The 11,011-nt window shown below is 47.1% G+C and overlaps 1 protein-coding gene across 1 annotated transcript in view; it reads right to left on the bottom strand.

Moving 5' to 3' along the window:
• Window positions 1-8,353, bottom strand: part of CSMD2 (CUB and Sushi multiple domains 2) — a 225,955-nt gene extending 217,602 nt beyond the window's left edge. Inside the window, 3 exon segments of the mRNA XM_031063038.1 lie at window positions 2,780-2,996; window positions 6,357-6,742; window positions 8,334-8,353. Coding sequence (XP_030918898.1) covers window positions 2,780-2,996; window positions 6,357-6,742; window positions 8,334-8,353 — 623 coding nt within the window.
• Between the last annotated feature and the right edge of the window lie 2,658 nt (window positions 8,354-11,011).

The following is an 11,011-nucleotide window of genomic DNA, read 5'->3' as shown; positions in this document are numbered from 1 at the left end:
CACGGAGCCTGCGGCTGCCCCTGGATCCCTGAAGTGTCCAAGGCCTGGCTGGAGCAGCCTGGGGCAGTGGAAGGTCCCTGCCCATGGCAGAGGATGGAATGAAATGGAATTGAGCTCCCTTCCAACCCAACCCACTGCAGGATTCTAAAAACCCAATGATTCCAGAGAAGCTGAAATAGCAAAGACTTGGAAACGGGCTCTGATTTTAGCAAACAAAGCAAAGTCATGGCACTGAGAGATGACAACAGCCCTGGATGTCTAAATTAAGGCACTGAAAGCCATTTAATATTCACGTCCTCATCACAAACACGCAAGGCAAATTCCCTAATATCCAGTAAAGCTGTTTATTAGCAAATGCCTCATTGGATTAGGGCTGCTCTTATTCTATTAGGGAACCTTCACACCACATTAAATTGCAAGACAAGAGGGTGTTTGCCAGCACATGATGAACACAACATTAACCCCTTCCCAGGAAATCCTGGAATGGTCTGGGATGGGAAAGACCCCAAATGAATGGGGGATGCTCAAAAATAGAAGTTTGGGAGGGGAAAAAGCAAAGAAATCCAGTTGTCCCTTCTTTTCCCCTTGCTCACGGCTCATTTTGGGTGAGCTCTGATGAGTGACACGTGGCCATCCATCTTCAGGGCTGCACCTCAGTGATGAATGGAGAAGGTTTGGAGAGCAGGCAGGAAAAAAAAAAGCAAAATTGATGGTCATGAGAGAGAGAAAAAAGGGAGAAAGAGGGAGAAAAAAGTACCCCAGTGTCAGGCAATAGTTGAGAGTTTAATGAGGTGAGATTGATGTAATTATAAAAGTAACACCTGCGGTCTCCTGAGGTGGAAGGGACCCACAAGGATCAGGGGACACCCCAACAATTCCACCCTGTGCAAGAGCCTTGCCCAAATATTAAAACTGGTGAACAAGGAGATGAGACATGAAACAGCCCAAAGGAGCCAGCTCCGGGTTTAGAAATTACTAATCCAGAAATGTCCGAGGGAAGAAATCAAATATCCACCACGCAGGAGTTCATCTTTCACCTTGCTGAGCTTTCCACAAGTGCTTTCAGACCTCCAGGAATCCCCCTCTTCATCTCCCCCCTTTACTCCCCTTTCCTGCCCTGAATACACTCCATTTCCTGAGCTCAGAACTGGAACATTCCCAGGTGGATTTTGCTGCTGGATTTCCCACCCCCAGCTCCCATTCACCTGCCCAAGCTGCACCTGAATTTCACCAGGGAGGCAGAGGGGGAACCTTTTCTGCCTGCTCACCTTCCCCAGTGCAGGGCCACAGATCCCCAGCTCACACCTGGGAGGTTTTCCCTTCTCCTGCTTTCATTTACAACCAGAATATTCTAGTGAGGATCTCAGAGCAGCATTAACTTCTCACCACACAAAGTTTCCTGAGCTGGATTTTACCCCCAAATTTTCCACCTTGCCATTATGCCCAAAGCAAAGCACCGAACCTCCTGATTAAACACCCAGGTCCCATAATTAAAGTGATTCTCAAGCACAGTTGCCAAATGAGGAGATGATTTATTTGCATAACTGAAATAATCTACATAAAGAGCTGATTTCCACCAGGGTGCAGCTCAGATGTTCCACTCGGGTCAGACAAGACACTGAGGTCAACGGATTTGTCCTGAACTCGAGGGCTTTGAAGGAAAATCCATCTCCAGGGCTGCAGAATTCTGGATTCAGAATTCCAGGGATTCAGAGCCTGGATGCTGCCACAGCAACACAGCAAAATCAGCCTCCCACAAAACTTTTTTTAACACTGGAAACTCACTGGAGAAACCATGGGGAGTTTTCCTACTGAGAGGAACAGTGGATTTGTCTTTCCAAACCAGCTGTGGGGCTGCTGGGAGACAAAACCAGCACTGGGAAAGATAAAAGAAACAATGGGAAGGATTCCACTGATTGGTGAATGGAAAAAGAGATTTGATTTTACAAATAAACTTTACGTTTGCTGAGAAATTAGACATTGAAAGATGAAAGAAACAATGGGGAAGAAAAACCCCTAAATTCTGTAAGAATTAGAATTTAAAAGGGAGGGTTGTACATTAGAGGGGAATCTTTGGGATCAGGTGTTCTGGGAAGTCTGAACCTCTCAAGTCCCTCAGAAATGGGGGAAGAGAGAAGGGAAATGCAGCTGGGAAGTTGGGATAAAAAGGAGGCTGCGTCCTCCAAAAACTGGAGAGACCCCAGGGGAATGCCCCATGGCCTCTGCCTTGATTGGAATAAAGTTCCAGGGCTCCTCTGTCTCCTTTTTGGACACAAACCTCTGGTGTTTGTGGATTAATTCTCCTAACACTACCAATCTGGATTATTGAACACTTCTTACCCCTGGAGATCCAGCAATGGGGGAATGCAGCCCTGTCCTGCTGCCGGATGGACTGGGGGTTAAGGAACAGCCCAGATTTTTTGGGAAAACCCACAAAGGCTTTGGCAGAGCTGTCACTGAACCCCACAGTCCATCCTCCCGCTCCAGGAGTCTCCTTTGGACTGAGGGAAGCTCTCTGCACATTAACTCTGCTTCCCTCCTGCTCCATTTCCTAATTAACTCTGGATGTCTGGGACGAGCCTTGCTAAATCATTACTGCCAGGAGCTCAGAGAAACATTTCAAGCCTTATCAAGAGCTAAGAAATCAAAACAACTGTAAGAACTGCTCATGGAGAAACACTCCCAGTTTATTGCAGCATAAACAATCCGAGGGCAGATTTAATCCCAGTGGCAGGAAGGGGAAGATGTTTATAAACATCACTGTAATGAACAACTGTACCTCGTTCTCAGATTGCCCTGCTCAGGCAGCCCATCGTAGATGGATAATACATCAAAATCTTCCTCTAATGCAAAGGACTGGAAAACGAGCTGTATCCTGTTCTGCTCCTCAGCAGTGATTGTCCACGTGCAGTTTGCATAATTGGGGTATCCATAGGGAAAGCCTGGGCTCTGTATTGTCCCGTTTGGGCCCTGCAATGTGTGACTGCAGTTCTGGGCTGCCAAGAGAAAAAACAAAAGCACAAAGTCAGAGGTGAGCATTGAACGTCCTCAGCATCCCAACAGAGCACACAGGGCTCTCCCCACCAGGAGAAACAGAGAAAAGGAAAATCTGAGGATGGAGTTTTGGCTTTCTCCCTGCAGGGATGTGGAGCCCGAACCCCCAGGCACGTCCTGGGCTCTGCTCCCCACAGAGCACAGCTGTGAGCACAGCTGGAGTCACAGCCTGGCCCTGGGGACAGCTCCTTCCTCAGCCACCCTTCCCCAGCCCAGCACAGCACCCAGAGCTCTCCCATCACACCCCGTGCATTTGGCATTGCACCCTGCCAGGTGCCAGGTGCCAGGTGCCAGGCCCTGACGGGGCACAGCACAGGGACAGTGACAGAGCTGAGTGCCCCCTTCCCCAATTCCAGGGACAACTCCAGCGACAATGAGAGAGCACACTGTCCCCTTCTCTCCCAGTTCCAGGGACAACTCCAGGGACAATGCCAGAGCTCACTGTCCCCTTCCCCAGTTCCAGGGACAATGCACAGCTGATTCTCCCCTTCTCCCCCAGTTCCAGGGACCATTCCAGGGACAATGCCAGAGCTGAGTGTGGCATTCCCCAATTCCAGGACAATGCCAGAGCTCACTGTCCCTTCTCCCCCAGTATCAGCTGGACAGAGGCAGAAGAAGGGCTGAGTGTGCAGGCAGTGCCACATCCCCCCCTCACCCCGAGAAAGCAGAGGGGACCCCAAGGAGTGCCAGGCTGAGCCTGGCTGGCCAAGGCTGCCTCAAACCTGCATGGCCAAAGGTCAGCCACAAACCTGTCCTGACTCCACAAAGAGCAGGACACAGGGCAAGGCTTGGCCAAACAAACCATCCTTAGGGCGCCCTCCAACCCTGCCTGGGAATGGTTCACTGGAACAAAACACAGCAGCACTCACACCCCTGGCAGCCCTGATGGGGGCACACAGGGCAGAAATCACTGTCCAGACCCTGCCTTGGGGGGCTGCTGGCTCCTCTCAGCCACTTCTGACAGGTCTGTGCTCCTCATTCTGCCTCAACACACAGAACATCTCCAGTCAGTAACTCTGAGGAGCTGCTGCAAAGCTGCAGAGAACAAAGCCCCCTCCTGAAACACCTCAAACCTCCCTCAAATCCATCTCCCCTGCCCAAGGCAGTCCCTGGAACACTGCATCCCAAAGATAAAGAGCCACCATGTACACTTACAGGATAGATGAGATTTTTTTTCTCTCTGGGGACACAGGTACACGAATGTGTTTTGGGAACAGCCGAAATGACAAATTCCCTCCAGCCTTTTCCTCTCCCTTCACTGCTGCTGTACCTGGATATCTCTGGAGGCACAAAGCACTCACTCCCAAGCTGCTCCAACCCTCACTGCTTTAGTGGAAGAATTCCCCCACACAAAGCCAAATTCCAGACAGCTGGAAGGGTCAATCCCATGGCCCAAAAGCAGAGTTTCACCTTTATCCCCTGAGCTGCTGCTCCAGCTTTTCCCACCCATGCTGGATTGTTTACCCTGCTGATGGGGACAACAGAGGCTTTCAAGTCAAAATGCATTAGAGTAGAAATTACTTCTTTGCTTTCTCCTTGCTTTTTTTTTTTTTTTTTTTTTTTTTTTTTGCTGCTTTTTTAATTTTTTTTTTCTCAAAGGCATTTGCACTTCTGAGTGCCAAGCAGCTACAGGTACAGAGCTGCAGAGTGGTGCTCATTAAAGGCAATTATAATTAGATTGACCTACTTTGGGCGCAAAAAACACTCCGTGGAACTTCTCCCTGCAAGACAGAGTTTTATGAATCTGAGACAGCCCATCCTATTTACTACCCAGGGAATCTTTTTGTAGCACGTTTATTGGATCAATGAGAGGCAGGACAGCCCCACAATCCACCAGGGATTAAAGTGAGGGAGGCACAGGATTCCTTGCCTGGAGTATTTTGCATTTCTGTAGCACCTGGCTTTTTGTCACTACATAAGAGACAAATCCGCCTCCCTCCTCCACTTGGGCTCCATTCCTTTTGGGGAGTTCACTGGAAAAGCTCAGTGCCAGAAAGCTGCACAGGAGCAGGAATATCCCTGTGATCACAGAGGAGTAAAATGAAGCCCAGTTTGGTTTAAGAACCAAAGATCCACGAGCTCTGTTCTCCAATTCAGTCGAATCCTTTCTCCAACCTCAGCCACGCTCAATAAGCAGCAGGGCGATATTGAACTGTCCCCTCCTGCTCATTTTTATTTTAATCATAAGTTCATCAGAACAATTTAAGGCAAATGGGAAATTAAAGAGGCTGTATCTCTCAATTTCCTGATGGTGTAAAAGCTACCAAGGCTGCACAAGGCTCAGGAAATAAATTCAAGGTCACAGACACCATGTTCCAAACACTTCCAAGGTCATATGGAAGCTCCAAAATCCACAAACTCAGCCCATCCTTCCACAGCCAGTGCCACAAATGGACATAAATCTATCTGAAAGAACAAATAAATAATAGAAAAAATAAGACAGAGTTTTATGATGTATCCAATCAATCTACTGAAATATTTGCATGTTCACAACGTTGACCCAGAGGTGCTCTGGGCACAGATAAAAGAAAATTGCTTATTGCAAACAAAGCACAGCTTTGCAAAAGCTGCCAAACTGGGCAGTAATATATTCTGTAATAGCTGTAATAGCAGAGGACTTCATTTATATTGGACATTGCTGGAAAAAGTCATCAGGCAGGGAAAGAAATCCGGGAAGCTGAGGGAATTTATGTGTTCTATCATTTGCTTCCAGGTCTGAGTTAGTTCAGCTCATCCTTGACTGACAAAACCTTATCTGAAATTCAAAATTTCTCCTGTGAAGATTGCAGAAACAATTCCCTTTATCCCTTTGGCCCAGGAGCACAAACAAGTAGAAAGATATGAAAGGGCAGCGCCGGTGCCTGCGCTGGCAAGTTCCAGGTGGATTTGGGGTTGACAGAGGACAAAATTCTCCCAAAATTTCTGGCACTTTCTTCCCATCCCAAAGTCTGACAGGAGGCACCTTCAATTCCTTCCCCCAGAGATGAGAATGCTGCATCATCCCCCCTGAGCTGTGTTCCTGGGGGTGTTCCAGCTCCTCAGCTCTTCTCCATGGGCTGACATTCCAGAGGGTGGGACCCCCTGGGCTCATCACAGGGATGGGTTTGTGGGCATTTGTCCCATTTGTGAGGGAGGAAGAACAGAGCTGAGGCCAGGCTGGGCTCTGCCAGCACCTCCTCTCAATTCTGGAGAGTGCTTTGTTGGGAGTGGGTCCCTGAAATGAATCCCTCAGCTCTGCTTTGATGCAGGAGCTTCAAACAAGGATGAGGGATCACTGAGGGCATCAGCATTTAGGGGATCACCATTTAGAGAATCATCATTTAGGGGATCATCATTGAGGGGATCATCATTTAGGGGATCATCATTTAGGGCATCATCATTTAGGGGATCATCATTTAGGTGATCATTTAGGGGATCATCATTTAGGAGATCATCATTTAGGAGATCATCATTTAGGGGATCACCATTTAGGAGATCATCATTTAGGGGATCATTTAGGGGATCATCATTTAGAGAATCATCATTTAGGGGATCACCATTTAGGGCATCATCATATGAGGCAACATCATTGAGGGCATCATCATTTAGGAGATCATCATTTAGGGGATCGTCATTCAGGGGATCACCATTTAGGGCATCATCATTTGGGGCATCATCATTTAGGGCATCATCATTGAGGGAATCATCACTTGGGCATCATCATTTAGGAAATCATCATTGAGGACATCATCATTTAGGGCATCATCATTTAGGGCATCATCATTTGGGGCATCGTCATTCAGGATCTTCACAGGATCATTTAGGCTGGAAAACACCTCCAAACCCACTGAATCCTTTAAGGAAACCCACAGCATACTGGGAAAACATCTTCATCTGGGACACCACCAATGTAATTCACAGATGGTGACTCAATTTCTCCATTTTTTCACACGCTGGTTTAACCAAATCTCCACTCCCAGGAGTTCTTTTGTGCAACAGGCACTCTCTGAACAATCCCCAGACCAACTGGCTTCACCCTGGGCTCCTCACCAGGGAAATGATGGAATATTTACCCTGCACTACCCTCACAGAAGAACTGCAGTTTGTAACACACATTTTAATCCGCACGGTACAAAACTTAACGTGACCAGACACTGCAGTGAAAAATAAATATCAGCTGAGCAGAGGAGAGCTCCAAACCCCTCAGGCTTCAGTGCGAGGCTGCCATGAAGAGAAAGGAAGGGTGGCAGGAGCAGGAACCACATCCTGGTGCTCCAGAGCAGAGTTCTTTTGACAGGACAAGCTCCAGGAGTGGGGGCAGAGGCTCGGGGGAGGTTTTATTTCCACTGTAAAGCCAAAGCCATCCCGACACATGAGCCAGCACCATTCTGGTGCCAGTCACTGCAGATTTAGAGGGGCCCTGAAGCAGCTCCAGCTCGGCCCAGTGTCCCAGAGGTGGCAGTGTGACAGTCACTGCACCCTGACCAAACCCACCAGGAGAAACAGGAGATGCAGCCATGGAAGAACACTCCCAGCAACAGGATTTTTGTAATTCCTTTCAAACAAGCAACACAAATGAGCTGCCCCGGCTGCTGCTCCCTCCCAGCCCTGCCTGACAGGGAATTCCAGCAGCTCCAGACTGAGATAAACCTGAACATCCAAATGTGTCACTACAAACCTCCCCCCTCTGCCAGGAGGTAAACAACAACAACAACAAACAAAGGCGTTCTCTGACGTGACAAGTGCAAAGGAAACCAGTGGGGAAAGAAAAATCATCTTCCACCTACTTGCAATTCCTTAAACTTCAATCCCAGGCCAGATCCAGGGGGGTGTAGAGCAAGGAAGAATTGTAGCTTTTGGTTTACACCATGTTATTATCCAGGCAGTGCTTGAGAGAGAGGGAGGCTGAATTTATCTCTGAAGTGCTTCCTGAAATACAAGTCGCTGCACTTTGTTCCTCAGCAGAAACAAAATCTAATTTAGCAAACGCTGATGCATGGTCACTGCACAATTCAGCGGGAACAAATATCAATTCATGCACAGTGCCTTGCTCTCAGCAGCATCGTTTATGGAGGATCCACGGCTGCCTCCTCCCCAATGCAGCAGTTTGGGGTTTTGCCATTTGCTGTAGTTACTGTTACTCACACAGAAATGCTGTTATTCCCTGTTGTTCTACAGCCCATTCCACAACCACAGGCACATAAAAAACCTTTCCCCAGCAAAACTGAAATGCACAGGCAAACACTGAAACACCAGGGGCAAACCCTGCTTGTCCAGCAGCACCTCCAAGGTTTGCTCACCTCACCCCTGTCACGGACATCTTTTATGGAAAATCCTTTCCTTAGGATTTTTCCTCCTGAGAAGCTGAGAGGCCTCAGGAACAAAATATAAACAATGGTTATCTGCTGCTGTGGAATGCAACAGGTGCATCTGTGATTGGTCTATGTGGCTGTTTCTAATTAATGGCCAATCACAGTCCAGCTGGCTCGGACAGAGAGTCCAAGACACAAGCCTTTGTTATCATTCTATTCTATTCTATCCTTCTGATGAAATATTTTCTTCTATTCTTTTAGTATAGTTTTAATGTACTATATATCATAAAATAATAAATCCAGCCTTCTGAAACACGGAGTCAGAGCCTCGTCTCTTCCCTCATCCTCAGACCCCTGTGAACACCGTCACACCCCCTCAATGCTCAGAGCTCTCCAAACCCACCCACACCAGCTCCTCCTTGTTTGCACTGCCTTCTAAATAGAAAAAAACGTTCCTGTGGTCGTTGTTTGGTGCTGTGCATCATTTATCAGGCACTGAAGTGTCAGGACATTGCTCTGGCTGCCCTGGGTGACTCCAGACCCTGGCAAGGGGCTCAGAGACCTTGGCACGGAGTCACAAACAGCTGTGCCTTTGATTTTAGCCCACGGCAACAATTACCAACTTTGTGTGAGGATTTACAAGCCACGAGAGTTTGAGAAAAATGACAGTAAAATGATAGATAGAGAAAGAGAATTTATTGCTCCATTATCAGAAGAAACCAACTTCTTCCTGCCTCCTCAGCCCTGAAGAGCAGTCAGAGGAAGAAGCTGACACTGATCAGACAGAATCCTGTGTTTGAATGGAATTTATGCATCATGGATGAGCTGTATGAATATGCAACAGGTTATTGCTTTTAAGGGTTAATCCTCTGTTAACATGGGTCCTTTTTTGGGCTTATTTTGCCCAGAAAGAGGTACCTGGACTGTCCTTAACTCTTTGTTTTTATTGTCTCATATTGTCCTAAATCCTCATTGTCCAAATTTTTATTATATTGCTGTTTTTATAACCATTTATTACTTTTAAAATTTAAAAAAACAAGTGATTGGTGTTTTTCACACCTGCAAATTCGACTCCTCCGCACTTGATCAATGGCAGCCTTGCTGCCCTCAGGATTCACCTTCTCCGAGCTGGAGCTTAACCTCCAGCCTCCTATCAAAGCCTGCTGGGTAATAAATAATGCAGAGTCATTCCATTAACTGTAACTTCATCAAAAGCCCGTGGATCCAAGAGCATCATCAAGGGGATGATTTCCATCTCAGACAGCCTGAGCCTGCTTCCCTCTGAGCACGGGGAGTGATGAGCTGGGCAGTGCAAGGGCAGAAAAAAAAGTGCATTTCAGCTGAATTCAGCTCGAGCCAGCACTGCCAAGCCCAGAAGTGTTGCCCTGATTTTTTAAGATTTTCTAATGTTGGGAAGGATGAAAGTTTGACAAGAAAGTCTCACAGATATGTGTGCTTAGCAGGAAGATTTTTAAACGTAGAGTCTGACGAAGGAATAGAGATGGAAGCAAGTTTTGATACAGAAGAAAAGAATTGCTGAGCCAGTCTCACTGGATAACCAAGGAGGCAAAGGGGGTGTTAGTTAGAAGGGGTTTTATGGCTTAGAGCAAAGGATAAACCCACCCCAAACAAGAAGATGTTTTTACCAAGCAGAAAGAGAGCACAGGCAAACAAGGCAGCAAATGTGGCAAGTAGAAAAAAGAGGCTGCACTGAGGCCTGTCTGGTTTTCCCACCAATATAAGACCCTCTAACTTTATGGATTCCTGCAGATATGAGGAAAAATTTTAAATTTCTTTCTTTTTTAAACTTTTAAAAAATTTTTAAATGTCTTTCTTTTAAATTTCTTTCTTTTCTGGAATTGCTCCAACCCAGCAATTCCATTTTCAGGCCTTTCCAAGCAGGAAGAAGAGGAACAAAAGATGCAAAACTCATCCCCAGTGTGCTCTCCCTTCCCTTCCCAGTCAAAAATGTTGTCTTGGACAGTTAGGAAAATTTCCTGCATATTTGGGATTCCACAGAAGCCCCAGCTGAGCCACCACACACCTGAAAACCACAAACACACACACAGAAGGAAAGGGAGTTTTCCTCCCCACCAGGAGGAGGGAAGGTTGGATATTAGGAAAATATCCTAATTTTCCTAATTAGGAGGTGGTTCGGGTTGGATATTGAGAAAAATTTCTTTGAAATGTGCAGGAAAAATTGAGGAAAAGTTTAGCATTGCACAGAGGCCAACACCCACCCCCTGAGCTTTCTGCAGGCAAACCAATTCCTCGGTGCTGGACCCCATCTAAGCACAGGTGTGTCTGTGCTGTGACAAAAGTGACTTTATTTGGTGCCTTGGGCATGAGAACAAGGGACATTGGTTCTGCCAGGACCCCTGATCTCCACGGGGCACCTTGGCTGAGGGAGTTCAGGCATTTACAACCCAAAAACCCCAAGCAAACAAAAAACCTGAACGCCCCAGTAAGGGTAACAGCTGAAAAATCAAATTAAGCAGCTCCAGTTGATAAGACTTTAAGCACAGTGCCAGGTTTCTGCCCTCTCCACTTCTCAGCAAATCCATTTCTTGGTACACATGTTCCACGTTTCAAGTCTGGCCCCTGTGGCACTGCAGCAGCTCCAGATTCAGGTGAAATCCTGGAGCTGTGTCACAGGAGCTGCACAG

This window comes from Geospiza fortis, unplaced genomic scaffold (assembly GCF_000277835.1).
Source record: "Geospiza fortis unplaced genomic scaffold, GeoFor_1.0 scaffold289, whole genome shotgun sequence".
Lineage (NCBI taxonomy): Eukaryota > Metazoa > Chordata > Aves > Passeriformes > Thraupidae > Geospiza > Geospiza fortis.
This window is presented reverse-complemented; position numbering and strand designations above follow the sequence as displayed.